The sequence below is a fragment of the Oryctolagus cuniculus genome, chromosome 6 (assembly GCF_964237555.1).
Source record: "Oryctolagus cuniculus chromosome 6, mOryCun1.1, whole genome shotgun sequence".
Taxonomy (NCBI): Eukaryota; Metazoa; Chordata; class Mammalia; order Lagomorpha; family Leporidae; genus Oryctolagus; species Oryctolagus cuniculus.
The window spans coordinates 37,337,453-37,363,155 of NC_091437.1; the positions used below are offsets into that span (position 1 = coordinate 37,337,453).

At 47.8% G+C, this 25,703-nt stretch overlaps 1 protein-coding gene across 3 annotated transcripts in view; it reads left to right on the forward strand.

Annotated features, from left to right (window-relative positions):
• HMGXB3 (HMG-box containing 3) overlaps positions 1-25,703 on the forward strand; it is a 55,621-nt gene that overhangs the window by 24,836 nt on the left and 5,082 nt on the right. For all 3 annotated transcript variants that reach the window (XM_070076305.1, XM_008255250.4, XM_017341188.3), the window contains 10 exons: positions 2,187-2,602; positions 5,996-6,159; positions 6,267-6,364; positions 8,534-8,632; positions 10,700-10,849; positions 15,564-15,865; positions 16,344-16,471; positions 20,185-20,316; positions 21,479-21,663; positions 25,000-25,219. In XM_070076305.1, coding sequence (XP_069932406.1) covers positions 2,187-2,602; positions 5,996-6,159; positions 6,267-6,364; positions 8,534-8,632; positions 10,700-10,849; positions 15,564-15,865; positions 16,344-16,471; positions 20,185-20,316; positions 21,479-21,663; positions 25,000-25,219 — 1,894 coding nt within the window. The remainder of the gene's footprint in view (positions 1-2,186; positions 2,603-5,995; positions 6,160-6,266; positions 6,365-8,533; positions 8,633-10,699; positions 10,850-15,563; positions 15,866-16,343; positions 16,472-20,184; positions 20,317-21,478; positions 21,664-24,999; positions 25,220-25,703) is intronic.

Sequence of the window (25,703 nt, forward strand, 5' to 3'; positions counted from 1 at the left end):
CAGGAGTGGGGGTCTGTGTTAGTAGGAAGCAGATCTAGAACGTGAACCTGGGTGTTCTGGTACAGGATGCTGTGTATCAAGAAGCATCTTAGCTACTATACCTAACACCTGCCCTAGGCCAAGAGCTTTTAAACATATATATCTTATCTGGGGCCACCATTGTGGCACATCTGGTTAAGCCACCACAGGTTAAGCTGCCGAATATGACATTGGCATCACATATGAGCTCCAGTTCTGATCCAGCTCCCTGCTAATGTACCTGGGAAAGCAAAAGAAGATGGTCCAAGTAGTTGAGCCCCTGCCACCCACAAAGGATACCCAGATGGAGGTTCTGGCACCTGGGTTTGGCCTTGGCCATCCCTCACAGATGTGGCCATTTGGGGAGTGAACCAGAAGGTGAAAGTTCTGTGTCTGCCTCTCTGCAACTCTGCCTTTGAAATAAATAAATCTTTTTTTTTTTTAAATAGATCTATATGACATAGCAGCTGATGCTTTTTTTTTTTTTTATTTGAAAGAGTGACAAAGACTTATCTTCCATGTGTGTGGCAGGGGCCCAAACATTTGGACTGTCTTCTACTTTTCCCAGGCCACTAGCAGGTAGCTGGATCAGAAGTGGAGCAGCTGGGACACGAACTGGTGCCCAACAGTGATGCGGGTGGCAACTTTACCCTTCGTGCCAAGATGCCGCCCCTGCAGTTGATGCTTTTAATGAGTTTGACTGTTTCTAGCACATCATTAATGTATCTTGAGTTCATTTGAGCGAGTGCAAAGTATCTGACATGTGTAAGACATTCTTAAGATTGGTTTGTAAGACTCTAGGTCAGAAAGATAGGGTATTCCCAGGGCTGAGACACTGGCATCCCTTCTGGGCACCAGTCGAGTCCTGGCTGCCACTTCGAATCCCGCTCCCTGCTAATGCACCTGGAAAGCAGCAGAAGGTGGCCCAAGTACTTGAATCCTTGCCACCCACGTTGGAGATTCAGATGAAATTCTAGGCTTCTAGCTTCAGCCTGGTCCAACCCTGCCCATTGCAGCCATTTAAAAAATAAACCAGGGGATGGAATCAATCAATCCTTCTCCCCTTCTCCTTCTCCCTCTTCTCCCCCCCCCCCCCCATAACATAACTCTACATTTCAAAAAAATTTTTATTTTTAGAGTATTGGTTCATGGTCAGGTAGGGGAGGCCCGACGGGCCAAGAGGAGAGGGCAAAAGGATAAGAGCAAGGAAGAGAGTGTAAGAGAGATCAAGAGAGGGCGCGTGTTCAGGAACAGGTCCTGTTAAGCCTTTGCCGAGGGACGGGCAAGGAAGGAGGAGTATCAAATTGCATTAGAGTGGCGGTGGAGCTGACACCCGTGGTTGGGCCATGGGTTCGCCTGGCTTCTAGCAATGGAAGGCTTAAAGGTTGGGGCACTTGGAAGCTTTGAGTTCTGTGTGAGAATGAGACCATATTGTGATTAATTTAATCTCATAAAAGGACCATCAAATTAAACAGTTTTGGACATTTAGACCCAATGTGGTAGATTGCTGGCCTTGTTCTGTATGCACATTTATATACTTGCAACAATCAAAATTCAAGCCAAAAAGTTCCAGCATTTGTTTGGTAAAACCTGCAGAGGCAGGCCAGTTGGAAAGGTGTTAGGAAGAGAATGGCTTTATGCTAAATGTGGCGTCAGTACTTGTAGTCAATGGGACCTGGCATCAGGAGACTTTTAGCAGGGTTTTTTTTTTTTTTTTTTTTTTTTTTTTGCAAGGCAGAGAGAGAGAGAGAGACCTTCCATCTGCTGTTCACTTGCCAAATGGCTGCAATAGCAGGGACTGGTCCATGCCAACCCCAGGAGCTCCATCCTAGTCTTCTACATAGGTGACAGGGACCCAAGTATTTGCGCTATGTTCCGCTGCCTTTCCAGGCACATAAGCAAGAAGCTGAATCAGAAGCAGAACAGCCGAGACTCTAGCACTCTAGTATGGGAGTGTGGTGTCACAAGCAGTGGCTTAACCCCCTGCAGCACAACGCCGGCCCTGATTCATATGACTTTTATACCTGGGACCTAAAGTTAGCTGGTCTCAGTTTTCTTGTTTGTTGCCCATACGTTATTATGAAGAGGATCAAATGAGAGAATATTTGTGAATAGTGTTGTTAACTCTTAAACACCTTACGTATACAAGATATTCTTATTTTTTCTAGGAAAAGCCAGCCAAAGTCAAAGTGGAATTGACTTCTGGTGTCTCCTCCAAAGGCTCTGTGGTTAAAAGGAATCAGCAGCCTGTCAACACTGAGCAAAATTCCTCTAAGGAAAATGCCTCCAAACTGACACTGGAGAACTCGGAAGCTGTAAGCCAGCTCCTCAATGTAGCTCCTCCAAAAGCAAGTGAGGAGAATGAGTGGGAGGAGGTGATCATCTCTGATGCCCACGTCTTGGTCAAGGAAGCACCTGAGAATCATGGCGCAGTAGTCAGTAAGACTCCAGTCGTCAAGAGTGGTGTGCAGCCTGAGGTCTCTCTTGGTGCATCTGAGAGCGACAGTCCTGGACCAGACATACCGCTGCTGGCAGAGGGCACCGGCACCTCCAGTCCATTCCCTGTTCCTAAAAAACCTCCCGGGTAAGTCTGTGTGTGTTTGTGTTCTAGGGCTGCGTTTAGAACCGCAGCTGAGGCAAGGTGCCGTGTTTGTTTTGGCCCATGTCTAGAGAATTCCTGAGAGAGGCAGCAGGACCCAGTTAATGGTTCCTAAGAACATGCCTTTCTTCTCCACTGTGCTGTCCATGCACCTGTGTTACATTCTTCACACAGGTCTTTTGGTTCTAAGATTTATTTATTTGAAAGCAACAGAGAGAGGGAGGGTCAGAGAGAGATCTTCTGTCTGCTGGCTCATCCACCTAAATGGCCACAATAGCTGGGTCTGGGCCAGCTGAAGCCCATGTACCAGGAACTCTATCTTGGTCTCCCACATGCCACGCAGGTGCCCAAGTACTTGGGCCATCTTCCATTGCCTTAGCAGGCACATTAGCAGGAAAGTAGATTGGAAATGGAATAGGTGGGTCTTAAACTAGCACACCAGTATGGGATGCTGGCATCGCAGGTAGCAGCTTAACCTGTACCACAGTGCTAGCCTGTAACGCATCTGGGTCTCTTCTCTTCTCTTCTCTTCTCTTCTCTTCTCTTCTCTTCTCTTCTCTTCTCTTCTCTTCTCTTCTCTTCTCTTCTCTTCTCTTCTCTTCTCTTCTCTCCTCTCCTCTCCTCTCCTCTCCTCTCCTCTCCTCTCCCCTCCCCTCCCCTCCCCTCCCCTCCCCTCCCCTCCCCTCCCCTCCCCTCCCCTCCCCTCCCCTCCCCTCCCCTCCCCTCCCCTCCCCTCCCCTCCCCTCCCCTCCCCTCCCCTCCTTTTCGATGTGTTTTATTTATTTGAAAGGCAGAGTTAGATCTTCCATTCACTGTCCACACCTCAGATGGCTTCAATGGTCAGGATTGGGGTAGGCGAAAGCCAGGAGGAGCTTCTTTCAGGTCTCCCATGTGAGTGCCTCTAGAGGCCCAAGCACTTGGGCCATCCTTTGCTGCTTTCCCGGATGCTTTAAAACTGGATTGGAAGCAGAGCATCTGGGACTCGTAATGGTGCCCATGTGGGATGCTGGTGTTGCAGACAGCAGGTTAAGCTCTCCATAGCAGTTATGAGAGTCTTGCTGGCCCAGGCTGAAGGCAGTGTTATAAAATGAGTTACCAATCCCAGATACTAGATTTGGAAAAAGAAGTCTTGTTATAGTGCCCTGTATAAAGTCCTGGCCTGGTGGTCAGAGAACTTGGTTCTACTTGTGACCATACCTGGGTTTTGTGTGACCTTGGACGTAGTCACCTTGTGCCTTGGACTTCAGTTTTCTTTAAAATATCTTGAGTTGCATATTAAACAGTCTTATCCTGGAGTAAGCATTTGGCCCAGTATCCCATGTCGGAGTACCTGGGTTCAGTACTTGGCTCCAGTTCATGACGCTAACCTCCTCCCTTCCTGAGAGACAGTGGTGATGGCTCAAGTGACTGAGCTCCTGCCACCCACATGGAAGAGACCTGGATCCAGTTCTCTGCTTGCAGCTTCAGCCACAGCCCCAGAGGTTATCGTGGCCATTTAGGAGAGTGAGCCAGCAGATGAGAGCTCTCGTGCTCTGTTTCTCTTGTCTCTGTCTCTCAAATAATTCTTTTAATGTCTGTTCTCACAGGCTGACTGTAAAGACTGAAAAAGCTTGTGTGCAAAGCACGTAGGCTAGTGCCTTGCAAGTAGGAAGTTGTTAAGTGCAACCCCTCATTTCCTCTTTTCTTCCTCAGTGGCTTCACTTGCAGTCCTTCCCAGAAGCTGTTGTGTTCTTGTAACTGAAGGCCTTATTTGTTTATTTCTTTGGTTCTCAGCAGGGGACAGTTTTTCCCCCCGGTGATATTTTGACAATGTTTAGAGACATTTTTGGTTGTTAGAACTGGGGTGTAGATGTGCTACTGACATCTAGAGGCATGTGGAGGGAAGCTAAATACCCTACATTGCATAGGGTGACCTCCCGCAGCAAAGAATTACCTCCGAATGGTAACAGGTTAGCATTCTAGTTTCAAATTAGGGTTTTTAACTTTTGTTGTTGAATAAGCAGTCTGTCCACGTGGTTCAGACTCAAGAGGTGTGGGACTGTCCAAGGATGAAACCTCCCTCTGTGCGACGCTCGGCTGTCCGTTTCCCAGAGACGGTATTCCTAGGCTTCTGTGTTTCTTGGGATATGTCAGGGATGTACAGATAAATAGGTGTGTGTGTCATTAACATACCTTGCTGGTTTTTGGTTTTGTTTTCAAATTTTAAGTTTTTTATTTAGCACTATACTTTGGAGTTGGTTTGTGTCCTTAAAGAATTAGGCTGTGCAGACCTGTTGGTTGGGACATGTGAATCATTTCAGCACAAGTTAATTGAGGCCTTCTGTGAGACAGGACCTGTGCTTACTGATTTTGCGTGTGTGTGTTAAAGATTTATTTTATTTGAAAAGCAGAGTCACAGAGAGGCTGAGGCAGAGAGAGAGAGAGAGAAAGAGAGAGGTCTTCCATCTGCTGGTTCCCTCCTCAGATGGCTGCACTGGCCGGAGCTATGCCGATCCAAAGCCAGGATCCAAGAGCCTCCTCCAGGCCTCCTACACAGGTGCAGGGGCCCAAGCACTCGGGCCATTGTCCACTGCCTTCCCAGGCCACAGCAGAGAGCTGATCGGAATTGGAGCAGCCGGGACTCGAACTGGTGCCCACATGGGATGTTGGCACTGCAGGTGAAGCTGCCACCTGCCACGCCACAGCACTGACCCCAAATGTGTATTTGTTTTTAATATAGATTTTGTTTTTATTTCAAAGAGTGAAAGAAAATCTTCCATCTGCTAGTTCACTCCCCAGATGGCCACAGCAGCCAGGGCTGATCCAGACTGACGCCAGTGCCTAGGTCTGCATCCTGGCCTCCCTTGTGGGTGTCAGGGATCCAAGCACTTGGACTGTCTTCTGTGGCTTTGTCCAGGCCATTAGCAGGGAGCTGGATCAGAAGTGGAGCAGCCTGGATAGAAATCGGTTCCCATGTAGGATGCTGATGTCATACATAGGCTTTATGTACTGTGCTGCAACGCTGGCCCCTGTGCTCACCATTACAGAAAATGTCAACTGTGTTCTCCAGGTTCTTGAAGCTGCCTTCCTGTGGGAGGCTGGTACATATTAAATACTTGCTGTAGTTTGGCTGGATGATTTATTATAACTGCAGTAGCTGTTGGTGTTGTACGCCATGGATACAGTTCTCTTGTGTCCTTATATTGACCCCGTAAAGTTTGGTGATTCCTGTCTTTTTTATGTATTGGAAACTTGACGTTAACATGGGATTGAGATGTTTTCTCAAGGCCACACAGTTCTACAGTGGTTGACTTGAAATCTGTCTAAAGCCTGACAGGTTGCACTTTGGTTTTCATCTCCCAGGCCAGGATTTCCAGGTTTTCCTTCTTGATTTTTTAGGGTTGACCTGCCCAGAGCCCCAGAGCTGAAAGGCAGAGCACGGGGCAAGCCCTCACTGCTGGCTGCAGCAAGACCCATGAGAGCGATTCTGCCAGCCCCAGCTAATGTGGGACGAGGCAGCAGCGTGGGACTGCCCAGGACCAGGCAGGCCTTTCCCCTGAGTGGTAAGAGCGGGCGCAGACAGGGCACGAAGGGGTGGTAAAGGGAGATGGGAACCTTGAGGAGACTTTGAATGCACATGAGTCACTTGTTGGGCCCCTGGTTCTCTCAGATAAGAGCCCCTCTGTGAGGACTTGCGGCCTGAAGCCAAGCACGCTGAAGCAGCTGGGCCAGCCCATCCAGCAGCCCCCTGGCACCAGTGAGGTGAAGGTAAGACCCCTTCCCCACAAGGGGATCTGTGTGGATGCCTGGTTGCTTCTATTTAATGTGTCAAAGCCGCAGGCAAGGGGCGGACAGAGCCCGGTTCTTACACTGGTAGATCTTGGGAAGTTAATGTGAATGACTATTTTTTAATAAAATGGATGCATATATTTTTAAAGCTTTTATTTTAAAATAATATGTAACTTAGAAAAAAGTTGTAATGCTTGAAATAGTGCCTTCAACTCTTGCCCAGAGACGTGCATTGTTAGTGCACCAGCCTGTTTTGCTGTGTCATATGTATCTACACTGTGTGTATCAAGTACACTTAATTAAAGGGTAAATTACTTGGCTTTTGCTCCTTACTGCTTCTTTGTATATTTCTTAAGGATAGGGACGTTGTACTGAAACACCGATTCACTACTTTAATTTCCCATTTGCATCTCAGTTTTGTCAGTTTTACCCAGTTAAGTTCTTAATATAGCATTTTCCCCCATCTGTATAGAGTCCATTCTAGGATCAGACACTGCATTTAGTCATCATGTCTTTGTAGCCTCCTTTTGAAAATAAATGTATGGCTGTTGCGGAAGACTCAGGTGAAGGAGAGAGATGGTCCCTGGTGATCTTGCCATGCCGAACTGACTTCTGCTGATAGTCTGTGTGTGAACATTCCTCCTTGGACTAGTTTGTGGCCTATATTTTCCATTCAGTTTAATGAATGATTATTAAATGTTTTCCAGATGCCAAAATTTCATGCATTCAGTTGCATCTATTCTTAGATTTTTGTTAGTTTCCATGTATGACTAGCATAGTTACCAGAATTCCCTGTAACATGTGCATTTTTTTTAAGATTTATTTGAAAGAGTTATAGAAAGAGGGAGAGATAGAGAGGTGTTCATCTGCTGGTTCACTCCTCAAATGGCGGCAGTGGCCAGAGCTGAGCTGATCTGAAGCCAGGAGCTTCTTCTAGGTCAGCCATGCGGGTTCAGGGACTGAAGCACTTGGGCCATCCTCTGCTGCTTTCCCAGGCGCATTTGCAGGGAGCTGGATCAAAAGTAGAGCAGACGGGACTAAAACCAGCCCCCATATGGGATGCTGATACTGCAGGCCCGGCCTTGAACTTGCTGTGTCACGGCACCAACCCCATCACATGCATTTTTACATCACAGGCCAGTAAACATATAAACATTAACAATTTAGTGAAGCCCTGCCGTGATCGTATGTAGTCACTTTGGAGTTTCCCATTCTCATTTGCAAAATGCTGGTTTCAAACCCTTATATTAATGTAAGGACCCCCTCAGTGAATTGTGGCCTGTAGTTTTGAAAACTGTACAGCCCCCACTGGAATAGGAAAACCTGTCTGCCGTCTCCCTTACCCTGTGCTCTTTGTCAGGTCACTTTCTGTGTTTGATATCTTTGAATTGACTGAGAAGAATATCAGTGGGCTTTCTCTTTGAGGATTGTTCTGTTCGCTCCCCAGATATGGTGTTGGCTCTGAGTGTATGTGAGGGCATGTGGGATAGAAGGAAGGTGTCACGTCAACCCCAGTAGCTTGTAGGTTTCTAGTCCTCAGAATCCCTTTATGTCTACTCCTACTTGGGCAGTCCCCAAGGCTTCTTTGTAAGTAGCTGCCTTTTGATGGGTAGACACTAGGCATTTGTTAAAAATCAAGCCCTTTTGCTAGTTTAAACTAGTTAACAGGTACCTAAAATCTTATATCCTAAATATCAACTGTACTATTAAAGAATAATTTTAATTTAGAATGTTTTATGTTGTCTTTGTTTTTTAGTTATATAAATGATATATACATTCCTTTTAGAACACTTGAAGGTATTACAGACAGAGAGATGGTGGAGGTAGATGGCCATGGTCTTCTCACCCAGTGATGTTTTAGTGACGAATCCTTCCAGCTTCTTCCTTTGACCACATTGTTCAGCTCTGTGTTTGTGTGTATAGCTATTACATACTTTGATTACCTAACAATAGCTGTGGATCTGATTCATGGTGTAGCAGCCCTGGACTTGCGTGCCACTCAGCCCGTGGGCTGGCAGTCCAGAGGGCTCATCTGGAGCATGGCTGTCCAAGTTCCCCAAGAAACTGTTTCCTCAAGTTGTTTCAGCACGTGGGACCTCGGGAGTTTAGGCAGGGTTTGAAGAGACTAAAACTCCCTTTGATTTACAGCTACCAAGTGGTCCATGCAACAGGACGTCTGGGGTGAAAGTTGTGGAAGTCAAGCCTGACATGTTTCCTCCATATAAGTACAGCTGCACTGTTACTCTGGTAAGTGTGTTTCCTGCTGCTGGGTTGACGTGGAGATGGTTTTACTTTGTTGGGGCTGGGGAAGAGGGCGGGTGGTAGCTGGAATTGAGAGTAGGGCTGGGTAAAGATCATCAACACCGATGGTCTCATCACTGACGGAAGTGATGGCTGCCAGGAGAATCTGCTAGCTGGATTCATTTTTTCCCCAGTGGATGCCTGTAAAGCATAGGCTAGGTGATTTTCTTTCAAGATTTATTTATTTATCTGCAAGAGTTACACAGAGAGAGGAGAGGCAGAGGGAGAGGTCTTCCATCCACTGATTCACTCCCCAGTTGCCACAACGGCTGGAGCTGTGCTGATCTGAGTCCAGCAGCCAGGAGCTACTTCTAGGTCTCCCACATGGGTGCAGGGGCCCAAAGATCATCTTCTGCTGCTTTCCCAGGCCATAGCAGAAGCTAGATCAGAAGTGAAACAGCCAGGACTCGAACCGGCGCCTATATGGGCTACCGGCACTGCAGGCGGCAGATTTACTTGCTATGCCACAGTGCCAGCGCCATAGGCTAATTGATATCAGGGTATTTTTGAGAGTAGACAGACAGGAGAATCCAGTCCAGATTGAGCATTCAGTGGTCTTTGAACCCACTAGCCTAGAAAGTGTTTTCCATGAATGAGTTTAGATAGTGTTGCATTTTTCCTCCCTGAAACAGTCACATTCTGTTGTTTTCATATAGAACTTAACTTTGTTTAACCTAGTAATGCCTACAAGAGTTTTTCTCCCCTTTCCCTATTTTTATTTATTTATTTTTTTTAAGATTTACTTATTATTTGAAAAGCAGAAATATGGAGAGAGAGACAGAGTGAGACCTTCTATCCACTGTTTCATGCCCCAAATGGCCGCATTGGCCGGAGCTGGGCCAGTCTGAAGCCAGGAGCCAGGGGCTTCTTCCAGGTCTTCCACCTGGGTGCAGGGACACAAGCACTTGGGGCATCTTCTGCTGCTTTTGCCAGCCATTGGCAGGGAGCAAGATCAGAAGAGGAACAGCCGGGACTTGAACCAGTGCCCATACGGGATGTCGGTGCTGTAGGTGGTGGCTTTATCCACTATACCACAGTGCCGGCCCCCCTTCCCTATTTTTAAAACAGCCCATTAACATCCCATAAACTTATATGTGACTCTGGGGTCATCTTCTAACACAGGAAGCAGTGTGGAATGGTAGATTAAATACTAGACAGTTGTAAGACCTGGTTGTCAGGATTCACTTGCCTTATGACCTTGGGCAAGCCTCTTGCCTTCTCTGGTGTTCAGTTTTACCACCTGCAACATGCTGCATTGCTTTTTTATATTTGGGGTTTCTGTTGACATCTGTGCAGTATCAACTGATCAGATACCTTGGGGAAGTTTCTCTGACTGACTTGAGTAAGATGACAAGATTGTTGAGAGTGCAGCTGTATTTTTAAAGCTCTTACCTGATGATGGCAGACAGGTTCAGAAAAGGCCACTCATTCAATCACAAACAAGCATCTGGCACTGGTGAGGAATCATTAGGGAATGGGACAGTATATGGTATGGTTGGTTAGTGTCGAGTCTGGCCTGACCCTTAAGGAATTAGCTGTTCCTTATCATAGAGATCAGCTCAGGTTTCTTTTCTTAATGACCTAATGACTACCTCCATACCCTCACTTCCCACCTGCTCTGGCTACATGTGACCACTAGATTTAGCATCTGGTGAGAACTGCCCAGAACTTTGTTTTGGCTCATTGAACTAACTTATTGGAAGAGCCTAGTTGCTCAAGCTGCAAGTTTAATTAGTCCAATTGTTACAGTTTGTCTTTATTCAGGGCTTAAACGCATTTTAATATTGACCCTGGAGATTCAACTAGCTTGTCTCACACGGGGAGAAGGGCTTCCTTGCCAGAGGTAGTACAGCCTGTGTTAAAATGGGAAGGGGTTAGCTGCAAGAACGGGATTTTGCTTTAGAAGTTGGGCTACCTCAGGTTTGTGGTTGCCACTCTGATTTACTGATAGCTGGCTCTGGGCTCTGGCAAGGCTTAAGTTTCGCAGAACTGAATGTTGCCTTACTCTTTTAGGATTTGGGCCTGGCTACTTCAAGAGGCCGGGGAAAGTGCAAGAATCCCTCTTGCAGCTATGTCTACACCAACCGGCACAAACCTCGGATCTGTCCCAGCTGTGGTTTTAACCTTGCCAAAGACCGGACTGAGAAAACCACCAAGGCTATCGTGAGTTCCTTCCTCAAACACATTCCCTGGCCCGGAGCTCTTTGAGTGAACTATTTTAGTAGAAACAAAAAGATTTTCTAATATAATGATAATAGCATCAGAACTAGAACCAGATTCGTTTCTGAACCCAAGCAATTGATTTCCTTCTTCTGGGCCTCCGTGTCTACTGGAGGAACTTGGCCAGTGTTTTAGTCTGTTTGAATTGCTGTGACAAAATACCTGAGACCAGATGATTTGTAAAGGATTGAAGTTTGTTTGTTTGTTTGTTTAAAGATTTATTTTATTTACTTGATCTTCCATTTGCTGGCTTATTCCCCAAATGGCCGCAGCTGCCAGGGCTGGATCAGGCTAAAGCCAGGAGTCCAGAATTGCAGCCTGGTCTTCCACAGGGGTGGCAGGGGCCAAGCATTTGGACCATCTTTGACTGCTTTCTGAGGCACATTAGTGGGAAGCTGGATTGGAAATGGAGCTGCTGGGACTCGAACCACTGCCCATATGGGATGGTGGCATCACATGTGGCAGCTTAACTCACTGTGCCACACTGCCAACCCCAAGAATTGAGCTTTGTGTAGCTTACTGTTCTGGAGGCTGGGACTCCAAGAGCTTGGCACTGACATCTGCTTAGCACTGGTAAGGGTCCTTTCTCTACATCGTGATATGGTGAGGGCATCACACGTTGAGACAGAGCAAGCTTACCGGAGAGCTCACTTGTATTACAGAGTCACTCCTGCAGTAATGCATTAACTGACTCTCAGAGGGTCTGCTTTTCAAATCCCATTAACATATGACTTGAGGATTAAGTTTCCAACAGAGGAAATTTAGGGGACTTTGAAACCATGGCATCCACATATTGTAATTTCTGAGAACTAAGAGTTCATTCACTGAGGGCAGTGGCAACATAGGATTTGGAAGAAGGCAGGATGAAGGGGTTGCATCCTCTTACCTCTAAGCCTGGTACAGGACCTGTAAGTTGATTTATCCTTTCAGTGAATAGTTAAGAGAATGCCACCCCCAAGACTTTGTAGATTAGGTCACTGTTGCTGGCTCAGGCTTGTTGCAAAGCTTTAACCTTTAGCAGTCTTGGCAAATCTGCTCTTAAGTTGGTCCGGAGTACTTGGACAGTAAAATATATTCCACTTGGCTCCTTAGGATTTTTAAAATTGGGCATTTTCGGGGCTATCGCTGTGGCGTAGCAGGTAAAGCCACTGCCTGCAGTGCTGGCATCCCATATAGGCACTGGTTCAAGTCCCAGCTGTTCCATTTCTGATGTAGCTCTCTGCTGTGGCCTGGGAAAGCAGTAGAAGATGGCCTAAGTCCTTGGATCTCTGTACCCATGTGGGAGACCCAGAGGAAGCTCCTGGCTCCAGTTCGGTGCAGCTCCAACCATTGCAGCCATCTGGGGAGTGAACCAGTGAAACCTCTCTCTCTCTCTGCCTCTACTTCTCTGTAATTTTACCTTTGAAATAAATAAATAAATCTTTTAAAAAATTGGGCATTTTCAGAGGGCCTCAGCCATTCCACCCATGAGTTTTTTAATGGTGAACAGAAAGCGACAGCATTTAAGGCAGTAAGTGAAATAACTAGACTGAAGGTAAGAAGAGAGAGGTCAGTGATCTGCCTTGAGAGAGAAGGGTTGGCACTTGGAACAGGTCAGGATCCTAGATGGAGCCTGGCCATTCCAGGGCTAGGCCAGACCTCAAAAGGCAGGCAGGCTTTGGGTGGAAAAGAGAGGCATGCCATAAACAAGGACAAGCATGAGCAAAAGTGAAGAGTGTTCCGTTTGGTTGGAGCAGAGGGTGGCAGGGATTGGGGCTGTTAAGGAAAATACGATTTGAGTGGCAGATGGCCAGGGAGAGGCCTGCAGGAAGGTTATTTCAGGAAAGAGACTAATGGGGGTTTGGGAGTGAACAGGACAAGAAAGATTTGGGAATGCTGCTTCAAGCTTAGACGTTTGTCTGCAGGGACTGGTGTTGTGGCGTAGCATGTAAAGCCACCACGCGTGACACCAGCATTCTATCTGGGCACTGGTTCATGTCCTAGCTGCTCTACTTCTGAGCCAGTTCTCTGCTAATAGCCTGGAAAAAGCACTGGAAGATGGCCCAAGTGTTTGGGCCCCTGCCACCTACTGGGGGAGACCCAGATGAAGCTCCAGGCTTCAGCCTGGCCCATCCCCAATCGTTGTGTCTCTCTGGGGTGTGAACCTGCAAGTGGAAGATCTCTGTCTCTGTTACTCCTTCAAATAGTTTCAAAAAGTTTCTTTGAACATGGAGGGGGATATTCCTGAGAAGAAATCTCTCTAGATCTGTGTCGGTGCTTGAGGTGGTGTTGTGAGGTTATTGTCCTCAGGAAAAAGAAGTAGAACTAGAGTAGGTGCATGCTAGTAGCTTAGTGGGAAAACACTGGGACTGGGAATTAAGAGACTTGGCTGGGAGTGACCTTGAGTTGGAAGCTGCCTGTCTTGATTTAGCTTCCTCATTGGTAAAACGAGGCAAGGTAGATTAGACCTGGGCATTGCACTCTAGTTAGAACCAGGAGCCTTAGTGAAGAATCAGAATTGAGCCTCGAGGAGTCTTCAAACCCATGAGATTGCATGCAGATCGGATGTGTAGCTTCCATCAGTTTCTCTTGCTCCAGTAGACATCTTTTGTAAGGAAGTGAGCTGTCTGCTGGGTTCCCAGTGCACTTACTGTGTGCCTGTCCCATAGCATCGTCCCAGTCTGTGTAGACATCTCTCATCTCAGGAAGATTGTAACCTCCTGCAGGGCTGGTGTATTTGTATTTGTTCTCTCCCTGCCCCCAACCTTCTAACTCTGGAGCTTGCCTACATCATTTGTGTTGCTCCGTAATTATAGGATGAGATTAAGGTCTGTGTCGGTAGATGCTCTGCACGTCTTTTTCGTTCCATTTCATTCTGGTTCTTTGTGGTTTGCAGTATGGAAGTGGGTGTTGCTTTGCAGATCTAGTATGATGAATTCACTTCACTTCCCTGGTCAGGCAGAAATTGTCTAGGCATCTCCTGCCAGTTGATTTCAAATGCCACTGTTAGATCTCTCTGTCTTTGGTTAACTGATAGCGGCCCACCCCCAAGACGCTCGTCTTTAGACATCCCTTCACTGTGCAGTTTGGAGAAATACATGTAATTACTGTGTTCCACTAAATAAAGCTCTGATGAGAAACCCAGAGGCATTTGTGTGTGTTGCTTTTTGGAACCCTCTGGTGGCCAGCCATGTTAGACAGTTTGTCTCCTGCTGTTACTAAACCACAGCATCTCTGGGCTGCAGTGGTCTTCAGTCCTTTTGATCCTTCATCTCTGGTTCTGAGTCAAAAGATAGTATTCCTGCTCGTGGTTCATTGTAGCTGTGACCGGGAACGCCTGACTGGCAGCCTGCTCTTCTGGAGCCGTCTGTTCGTTCATTCTTGCAGCTAGCAGCTAGCGTCTGTTGATGGTCTGCTTGCTATGGACCAGGCTTTCAGAGGTGAAGAGAACACAGACCTGTCCTTGGAGGAGTTCAGTGTAGTGGATGAGAAAGATAAGTAACCAAACCACTCCAGACAGTGAAACAAGTTATCCAATGAGGAACTAATAAAAGCTTCCCTTGTGTTACTAAGAGATTAATTTCTACAAAGCAGCCCCTGACAGGGCCAGCAAATCTGAATCTGCATCTGTTATTGCCCAGCCTCACGCTGAAGGGCCGTAAGTGAGCAGGGACCTCACCTTCACTGAAGAGTAAGGCCAGTGGTTTAGATGATGGTCTGCAGTGCAGAGATAGGCTCAGGGAGCACCCGAGGGCAGGCTTCATGCTGCGTTAGCAGGGGGATCAGGGAGGAGACTGCACTGCAGAGGTCTCTGAGAAGCACCTGTCCTTACTTAAAGAGTATTTTAGAACCTTGTTCCTGGATCTGGCAGGTGTGTAAATCCCTTGAACTTGAAAGCCATAAAGAATTAAAGACAAATACTTTTTTTAGCTGTTTAATTCTGCCTTTTAAATATATGTCTTTAAAAAAAATAGAGAGGGAGGGAGAAGAAGAGGTCTTTAACCTGCTGGTTCACACCCCAAATGGTTGCAGTGACTGTAGCTGGGCCAGGCTAAGGATCGAACTAGGAACTCCATTCGGGTCTCCCATGTGGGTGGCAGAGGTAAAGGTACGTGGACCATCTTGCACTGCTTTCCCAAGCACATTAGCAGGGTGCTGGATTGGAAGTAGAGCAGCTGGGACTAGCATTCATACATGCTAGCACTGCAAGTGGCAGCTGAACGTGCTGTACCACAGTGTGTGTCCCTAAAGACAAATAGTTTATGCAGTATAGATACTTGTTTACTTATCAAAACTCTGATTTACATAGTCTGTCACATAATAAGCCCTGTGTGCTTTACTTGGTAATGTAATCTGTACAGTAGTTCTAGGAAATTACTAGTATTTTTTCCCCATTTCCCAAAGAGCAAATGGAGGCTCAGAAAGATGAAGTCAGTTGCCTTGGGTTCCCCAGGTACAGCTCTTAAATGGCATATCCAGAACTAGAATCGGGGTTTGTTACCGTCCAGACCCCACCGTGGTGAATGGGGGCTGACAGTTTCCAGGAGGTCTATATAGGCCTTACAGTTTAGAGAGACAGTTAACACTGATCAGGAACCGAGGTTTTCATTGTTTAAGCCTGTAGCTGGCTGGCTGTTTCTGCTTTGTGTGTTTGATGATCTGTTCACTCTCTTCCCAGGAGGCAAGCTCACCACTCCCAGATGTGCTGAGTGCCACAGAGCCCCTGAGTACAGCCCAGAGGGAGATCCAGCGCCAGTCCACGCTGCAGCTGCTGCGCAAAGTGCTGCAGATCCCTGAGAATGAGTCAGAGCTGGCTGAGGTCTTTGCCTTGATCCATGAACTCAATAGCTCTCGACTTATCCTGTCCAACGTGAGTGAGGAGACAGTCACCATTGAGCAGACCTCCTGGTCGAATTATTACGAGTCTCCATCCACGCAGTGCCTTCTCTGTAGCAGCCCGTTATTCAAAGGGGGAAAAAAGTAAGCACCCTTTGCCTTGCCCTTGGCTGCTCCATGCCACTTAGCTCGTATAGTCCCTTGTTTCAGACTGTGTTGGGGCTCTGAACTATAGAGATTCTTTGCTTTTGTTAGGCCTTCTTTATCTTCATCGTTGCTGCAAGTGCAACCATGGTATCATTTATGCTGAAGATGCCTTAAAAGTATCACCAGTTTCGGATTCAGTTTGCATTTAGACCCAGCATAGTGTTTGGGTTTGAGAGTTGGGTGCGATTTGTTAACATAAAATAAGAGTTCTGTTAATCATAGGGGGAAGTCCATGGACTAGATTCCAACAAGATGGAAACACCCACGCAAAAAACCTTAGAACCCAAGTTCAGCACCTTATTTGCTTGTTGCATTAAAATCATGAGAATTCTGCCATTGGTCACTGAGTCCTAGAACTGCTTATAAAGAGGTTGATTTCCCTTCTCTTTTTTGTTGGTGATGTTTATGGTACTAGCTCCCTGGCTGGGCCCCAGGAGTGCTGGTTGCTGACAGCCAGCCGGCTGCAGGTGGTGACCGCCCAGGTGAAGATGTGTCTGAACCCCCATTGTCTGGCCCTGCACAGCTTCATGGACATCTACACAGGTGCGTGCCAGCCTTCTCTTCCCTCAAAGCACCACACAGCTGACTTGAGAACTGCCTCTGTGGTCGGTAGTCCTCTGAGCGCCAAAACTCTTGATGAGGCTTCTGAGAAAGAGGGGCTCCTCCTGAGTGTCGCAGCCTCAGGAGGTGATGTTTATCTTCCAAGTATTGGTGCCCTTACCTTGGATCCTTAACTCATAGTTTAAAGGTCTGTGGCTCTTCATTGTGGAGAAACTGGAAAGGGTAAGCAGGTAGGTAGCAAAAACTAAAATTCAGTGGTAGTCCTACTTCTGTGAGATGAAAACTTAACAGTGTACCCTTCATTCTTCTTGATGTGTTGTTGTCTATGCAGAAGGTAAGGAGTTCTGGAAGTATTTGTAGGTTTATAGTTTCTCTGAATAAAAGTGGGGTTGTGCTGGGTGTCATTTTAGCATGTTTTTTAAATTTAGTGTACCATGGACATCTTCTTAGGCCACCAAGCAGGGAAATTCTCTGACCTTTTCATTATTTTTAATTGTTTTTTATTTTCCTGCTCGCCTCTACTCACTCACTCCCCAAGTGGCCTTCAAGGCTATAGAGGCTGGTGTGAGGTCAGAGCCACGAGCTGGGAATACAGTGCAGATCTCTACTATGGTGACAGGAACCTGATTACTTGAGTTATGACTGCTACCTCCTAGCATCTGCATCAGTGGGGAGCTGGAGTTAGCAGCCAGAGCCAGGAATCAAAGCCAGGCACACTGATGTAGCATGCCAGGCTAAATGCTTGCTCCTATGTGACCATTTTTAAAGGGATGTGTGATTGCTGTGAACATTCTTGTTGTTAATGGAATCTTTATTTCTTTTGGACAAATGCTCAAAAATGGGACCACTGCTCACTGATGCTTTTCATCACAGCCTTCATCAGCATTGAGCGTTTTTCTAGCACTCACTGTGTACTAACTGTTGGGAGAGTTTGATGTTATTTTAGATGTAGGATTGAGTGCTGAAGATGCAAAATATTTGTTACTGATTCTCTTTGAATTTACGTTTTTTTTTTTTTTTTTTTTTTTTTTTTTTTTTTTTTTTTTTTTGACAGGCAGAGTGGACAGTGAGAGAGAGACAGAGAGAGAAAGGTCTTCCTTTTGCCGTTGGTTCACCCTCCAATGGCCGCCGCTGCAGCCGGCGCACCGCGCTGATCCTGGCAGGAGCCAGGAGCCAGGTACTTTTCCTGGTCTCCCATGGGGTGCAGGGCCCAAGCACCTGGGCCATCCTCCACTGCACTCCCTGGCCATAGCAGAGAGCTGGCCTGGAAGAGGGGCAACCGGGACAGAATCCGGCGCCCCAACCGGGACTAGAACCCGGTGTGCCGGCGCCGCTAGGTGGAGGATTAGCCTATTGAGCCACGGCGCCGGCTCTGAATTTACGTTTTTAATAATCCTGTATACCTAGCTACACTAAGATTTCTTTGGTTGTTATATAGTTCTGTGAGTCTTGACAGATGTACTAAGCTGTGTAACTGCCATCATACAAACAGAACAATGCGTTCACCTGAAACATTCTCTTGTATCATGCTTAGTCAGCAAACCCACCACTCACCCCAACTTGGGGCACCTGTTGGATCTCTTCTTCAACCCTATGTTGTTCTTGTCTCAAGAATGACTAGTAAATGCAGTAATAGTATATAGCCTTTTTAAAAAATTTTTTATTTATTTGAGAGGTAGAGTTACAGACAGTGACAGGGATAAACAGAGAGAAATGTCTTCCATCCATTGGTTCACTCCCCAAATGGCCACAACAGCCGGAGTTTTGCCAGTCTGAAGCCAGGAGCCAGGTGCCTCCTCCCGGTCTCCCATGTGAGTGCAGGGGCCCAAAGGCTTGGGCCATCTTCTACTGCTTTCCAAGGACACAGCAGAGAGCTGGATTGGAAGAGGAGCAACCGGGACTAGAACCGGACCCCATATGGGATGCCAGTGCCGCAGGCAGAGGATTAACCTACTGCGCCATGGCGCCAGCGCCATATATAGCCTTTTGAGTCTGGCTTCTTTCATTAAACAGGGTCCTTAGAGAGTCATCCATGGTGGTATATTTCTCAGCGATGTGTTCCTTTGCATTGATGAATAGTTCTCCATTGTGCAGATACACCAGTGTATCACTCATTAATGGATGAGTAGATACAGGAACATTTGCAGATTTTGGCAGATAGAGCCACTGCAAACATTCATGTTAAGGCTTTTGTGTGTACCTAAGTTTGCGTTTCTCTTGGGTAAATACCTAGGAGTCACATTGCTGGGTCATGCGGTGAGTTTATTTTTAATGTTACAAGAAACTGCCAACCATTTACCAAAGATACCATTTTGCACTCCCTCTACCAATATGTGAGAGATTGCTCTGCATGTTGGCATCAGTATTTCCTTTTATTGCTGCTAGTTTTTAGTCATTCTAGAAAGAGTGTATAGAGGTTATCTTGTTGGGGGTCTTCATTTTTCTTTCCTCAGTGACTAATGATGTCTTACCAATTGCCTTTTGAATTTGTATAGGATAGCTTTTTGGACACCTAGGTTTTATTGTCATTTTAATTTCCATGTAACCAGAGCTTTGCTCTCCAGTTGAGATACTGGTGGTCTCAGCCCTTGGGCTCCTGTTTAGAAAGCACTTCCCTAGTCCTCACATCATTGGATTACCAGGAACTCAAATTTGCTTTTGTGCACATTTGTGTGGGATACTTTATAGGAGTGTAAAAACCGCCCTCTTTTGCTGTAAGTTGTGTTTTAATTCCTCTGTTTCTTTTGTTCAGGGATTTGGTATAGGGATGCTAAGCCTTTGCTATGGCTTTGGCACAGAGCTGGGCTAAAGGCTATTCCTGCTTCCTGCCTCATGTCCTTGCATGAGGTGTGGAGGAGCCATACTTCGGTCCTGAGGACGGATCTACTAGGAGAGAGATGTTTCCTTTTTTATTGGTTGGAGAAAGGGAAGGTGCTGTGCTCCATGTTACTTTGTTGCTGTTTTCAATGTTAGGAGCTGTATAGGATAAAGTTAGGTCACTTTAATCTTTCTACAAAGATAACGTAATTTGGTGGCTGGCATTGTGGTAGCTGGTAAAGCTAGCACCTGTAGTGCTGGCATCCCATATGGGCACCGGTTCAAGTCCCAGCTGTTCCACTCCCTATCCAGCTCTCTGCTGTGGCCTGGAAAGGCAGTAGAAGATGGCCCAAGTCCCTGGGCCCCTGCACCCGCTTGGGAGACCTGGAAGAGGCTCCTGGCTCCTGGCTTTGGATTGATGCAGCTCCAGCTATTGCAGCCATTTGGGAAGTGAACCAGTGGATGGGAGACTTTTTCTCTGCCTCTCTCCCTCCCTCCCTCTCAGCCTCTGTCTCTGCCTCTCTGTAATTCTACCTTTCATACAAATAAATAAATTTTAAAAATTTGAGCATTTTCAGAGGTTCTCAGACATTTCACCCATGAGTTTCTTAATAGTGAAGGGAAAGCAACAGCACTTGGGGCAGCAAATGAAGTAACTAGGCTGAGGGTAAGCAGAGAGAGGTCAGTGATCTGCCTTGGGAGAGAAGAGTTGGCACCTGGAACAGGTCAAAAAAAAAAAAAAAAAAAAAAGATGTACAATTTGCTGTTAACCCCCATTTAATTACCTGGTTCCCTATTGCGGAGTGTTTCGTTTGTTTTCTGATGTTTGCCGTTCTGTGTGTCACGCTGAATTTCCTTGTTGCCTCTGTAACCTGCAGGTCTCTTTAATGTGGGGAACAAACTGCTGGTGAGCCTGGACTTGCTTTTTGCAATCCGAAACCAAATCAAGGTGGGAGAGGACCCCAGAGTGTGCATCAGCATTGTGCTGAAGTCAGTGCAGGAGCAGACAGGTAACAGTTCTCTTCCTTACCAATGTTCTGCAGCCTCCCTGTGAATTCCCCGTGATCGGCCTCAGTTGAAAGAGTCGTTTTGGGAGGAGCTTGATATTTTGGAAATTCTTGACTTGCTAAGGCACTGTTCCTTTGGAGTTTTATAAATGCCATGCTCACTGTGGAAGATACGAGCATGCATCCAAGGACTATTAGCAAGAGGTTATGAGGTAGACTTGGACTCTGCCTGTCCGTCAGACTCTTGGTGAATACGCCACTTGTGGATGTCTGTTACCAGTCACACAGCTCACGCCGGGACTATCCAGAGAATGTGTGTGCCTTTGCTCTTCTCTATGTGTGCTTTCCCCCAGCCCCTTCCGACAAGCTGCCCTTCACCCGAACGCTGCCTGCTGCAAGGACAGGTGGAGCAGAGCAAAGGTGCTGGTGCCACACGCTCCTGCATTTGAGTCTTTGCCACTTAGTGGCAGTGAAACTGTGAGCCTGTTGCACTCTGTGCCTCTGTTGTTCTCTTTACCAACCGAAGATAATAATACTTTCTGGTTCATAAAGAATTGAATTCATGCCGGCGCCGCAGCTCACTAGGCTAATCCTCCGCCTGCGGCGCCAGCACCGCAGGTTCTGGTCCCGATTAGGGTGTCGGATTCTGTCCCCGGTTGCTCCTCTTCCAGTCCAGCTCTCTGCTGTGGCCCGGGAAGGCAGTGGAGGATGGCCCAAGTGCTTGGGCCCTGCAACCGCATGGGAGACCTGGGAGGGTGGGGGCACCTGGCTCCTGGCTTCAGATCGGTGCAGTGCGCCCGCTGTAGTGGCCATTTGGGGGGTAACCAACAGAAGGAAGACCTCTTTCTCTCTCTCTAACTCTGCCTGTTTAAAAAAAAAAAAAAAAGAATTGAATCCAGCACGATAGCACGCAGAGCCCTCAACACAGCAGGTGCCCTGCGGCGCTGAACACAGGCAGCTGTCACTGGCTGTGAATGGCCGCCTGAGCGCTGGAAGGCTGGTGCCTGGTGCTCAGCTAGGTCGGTGCTCTTGGTGCTCTTTGGCTGTCTTTAGAGAGAAACGCTCTTGGCCAGGGGGAGGCGGGGGGTGCTGTTCTTCCCAGCCTGCCCCGGTGGCTTCCAGATGGTTTTCTGTGACCCCCTGCGTGCTCGTGGTTTTCTTTCAGAGAAGACTCTGACCTCCGAGGAGCTGAGCCAGCTGCAGGAGCTGCTGTGCAGTGGCTACTGGGCGTTCGAGTGCCTCACTGTCCGGGACTACAACGACATGATCTGTGGCATCTGCGGGGTGGCCCCCACGGTGGAAATGGCTCAGAGGAGTGAAGAGAACGTACTGGCTCTGAGGAGCGTGGAGGTCAGTGCCGCTCAGCCACTGTGGTGGCCGCAGGGCGGACAGCTCCAGACCTGCAAGTGGCTTTTTCTACCACAGCCTGGCATTTCAGTTACTCATTCAACAGGTAGCCTGAACCTGAGCTAGGTGCGCTTTTAGACACTTGGGAGATAGTGCTTTAAGAAAGCCGGAGTTACTGTCCCCGTGGAGCTCACGTTCTCACTGGGGGAGACCTGAGAAACAGGCCGACGTGAGGAAGGCGTGCATGCCGTGAAGCACGGGGAGGCCGGGTGAGGTGAGGGCGTGCCTGTTCGTACCAGGTGGCCGGGGAGGTCTCGCTGGGACCGTGCACTTGAGTAAAGATGTGAAAGCCCTGCAGCTTTGGGAAGGAACTCTGCAGGCAGAAGCAGCAGCCAGACATGGGTCTGAGCAGGTCTTGCTGTGTGTGCTGGGAAGAGCAGGTGGCTGCAGTGTGCAGTAGGAGCAGTGGGCTGTAGGAGGCTGCACCTCCATAGGGTCCCCTGGGCCATTTTGAAGACTTGCACGGAGTAAAATGGAGCGAGAGGTTGGAGAAGAGTGTCCTCAGCCAACTTAGGTTCTGAACTAAGAAAATTCCGTGCAGGTAGTAACACCAAATTCAGATGGCTTCACTGATACCTGATAATTGTAACAGATATCCAAGAAATGCATGGTTTGAGTCATAGAAGAATAGCAAAAGCAGGTGTATTTCCCCCAACACATTGCATAAGGCCATATCATCTTGAAAGCCCAACTGGACACCTAATAGGACAAAAAGTACTGTTTAATTCACTGCTGAACAGACTAAAGGAGACTCGGGATTATTTCATTAGGTGTACAGAAGAGGCTTTCTGTATGATTGGATACCCTGAGCAAAGTAGGGATCTCCCTTAGTCCAATATGGGGTTAAAAATAAATCCCATAGATTACTGTGTCCTGCCTTCATGCTAAAAGGGCTAGTCTGCCCTGTGTGGGTGTGGAGTACCCCTTGATGGTCTAGCAGTTGGACTGAGCTGTGAGGATTCCATCTTGGAACTTACCATAGTGAACAAGAGGAGGAGTGGGACAGGAAGTGGCTCTTGAGGCTGCAGACCCATAGCTCGTGTGTTCACCACGGGGGCAGGTGTGGAACCTCTGGAGAGGGGCTTTGGTATATTTTGGTCTGGCCAGTTAAGCATGTTAGGGATTTAGTGCAGATTCCTACCATTTTCTTCCCAATTAAAACACATTGGAAAAGCACATACATTGATCAAATACCTTATACATAACGAGGCGTACATACAAAAACAAACACAATATGTGCTGTACCTTTTTATTCTTTTTTAAAACTTTTTAACAGGCAGAGTTAGACAGTGAGAGAGAGAGAAAGGTCTTCCTTCCGTTGGTTCACCCCCAAATGGCCACTATGGCGGGCGCACTGCACTGATCAGGTGCTGGGCCCAAGCACTTGGGAATCCTCCACTGCACTCCCGGGCCACAGCAGAGAGCTGGCCTGGAAGAGGAGCGACTGGGACAGAATCCTGTGCCCCAACCGAGACTAGAACCCGGGGCACCGGTGCCGCAGGCAGAGGATTAGCCTAGCGAGCTGTGGCGCCGGCCTGTACTGTACCTTTTTAAGTAGTGGTTTTAGATAAAATGAACACCGTAAAACTATTTGCTTAGGTGAATCTTCGCTTTTGTGTGTTACTCACCTAGAGGCTGTTTGGATTCACATCTGCTTGCCTGATGGCTAGGAATAATGCAGCCAGGACTCAGCATTTTATTACAGATGCCAAGCTCATGTTCTGGGCCGGGTGCTCTTCTGTGAGACTTGGTTTTTACCGTGACCCTGTGAGGTTTTTGCAGATGCCTGGGGGAGCTTCCTAGGCCCACCCCGGGATGGGTGGGGCTGAGCTGACTCCAGGGGCTTTGTTCCCAAGCACTGCCTTGCTCACCAGTACCTCCTGGGACTCCAAGCTCGAAGTTCACCAATCACATCTGGCCACACGGAGTTTTAGGTTTCCAGGAGAGACGCATGCCCGCCACCCCGTAAAGGTCATAACTTTTAGTGCCGCCTGGCACTGGCCCTATCCTAGTTCCAGGCTCCTCTGTCACAGAGTAGAGTAGCATTCACTTCCCCCCTTCCGATTTCCTGGATGATGGTTTCTCAAAGACCATTGTTTTTTTCCTCTTCTGTTGTTTATGGAGAGAAGAGAGTGTGTGTGTATGTACAGAGGAGGGAGTATTATGAATACTAAATATGAAATAAAATAGGAAGTTGTTGCTGACAAGTTAACATGCTGCTGTTCGGGGGGGATTGGTTGACCCCTCTGCTCAGGGACTGTGTAAGGGAGAGACATTCTAAATGAATGACAGAAGCCACTTCAGTTTGTTTAGCCACTTGGCATTTTTTGTTCCCTCGGTCTTTGTGGAGAGTATGGGCTCATTTGGCCCCGTCCTGGGGTGATGTGGTGGGGAAAGTGTGCCATGTACTCCTAGTAGCACATCCTGAGCCTTGTGAAAAATGGAACGGTGGGAGGCGTCTTTGTGTAGAGCAGTGGTTCTCAGACTTCTTTGAGAGAGTGACTGAGAGGGACTCAGACTGGTGCTCTGATGGGGGCTGTTGGCGTTGCAGGCGGTGGTCTGACCCACTGCGCCCTAACACCAGCCCCAGTCAACTGTGTTGGACTCCATACTGACTGAGACATAGCTCAGCTATTTGCATTTCTAATGAGTAACCCATAAGGCAGAGATCAGGTGATAGAATCAGGGTTGTACTTAAGGACCACGTAAGAGGAATAGAACAGAAGGTGACTGTCACAGTGCTGAGTGCCTACAATGAGTAACGCTGCCTGGTGTAGAGGAGCTGGCCGTGTCCTGACAGGATCCGGGAGCACTTTGGGAAGGAGTTGAGGGATTTCCAGGGCCTTGCCTTGGAAGAGGAGTGGGATTTCAGGAAATAGATAGGTATGGGATCAAGGAGTGGGCTTTGGAACTGGACCTCTGCTCACTTCCTTGTTCTGTCCCTTGCTTGAGGAGTTTCATCCCAGACAGCCCTGCCTTGTTTATTAGTAGCTAGGAAGTGTCTGACACACAACAGCTATGCAAGTGCTAGCGCTCTCTTCTGTGCAGGACAGAGAGGATGCCATGCATAAAGGTGAGAGGGATGGATAAAGCAGCAGCAGGAACCTAGTGCCCATCCAGGTCTGGGAGAAAGCAAAGTGGCTCCTGGGTACTGAGTGTCAGACTCAGGGGCTGGCAGTGCACAGCTGGCAGACACCTGCCCTTCCACCTTGTGTCTGATGTTTGTGTTGATAAGTCTGGGACTCCTGTAATGGGACCTTTTTTATCTTGATCGTTTAGTTCACTTGGCCGGAATTCTTGGGTTCCAGTGAGGTCAACGTGGAGGACTTCTGGGCCACGATGGAAACAGAGGTGATTGAGCAGGTAGCGTTTCCTGCCAGCATCCCCATCACCAAGTTTGACGCCTCCGTTATTGCCCCCTTCTTCCCGCCACTCATGAGAGGAGCTGTGGTCGTCAACACAGAGAAAGATAAAAGCCTGGATGTGCGACCAGTCCCTGGTAAGGCCCTCTGGCGGCTGACTGGGGCAGGGAAGCTTCAGTCGAGAGTCTGGGACATTGTCTTTGCAAAGCAGCACAGTGGTAGAGCAAGCACCAGGCCTAGAGGCCTCCTTCGGGAAAGAGAATGTCAGCCCGTGACAGAATTGTCTAGAGTCACGGTGAGGAGATTCTCAGAGCTGCCGGCAGGTTGTGTGGGAAGGACAGTTTGCTGTCTGCCTCTGAGCCCAGCACTGCACCGAGTGGATAGATCATGTGGAAACTGCGGCTACAGCTGCAGCCCCGAGACTCGGAGAACGAGGAGATGAGGCCAGGGAATCTGCCTTCTACACGAGTCCTACACATGCTTTGTGGGTTTCACATGGCTAGCCCGGGACTAGCTGTTGGGAGGTTTCTGACAGTTTGGGTGTGAGTGCCAGCTGTGCTGCTGCGGAGCTGTCTTGGACTCAGGTTCATTTCATATGTGCATAGCAGTCATTTTAAAATT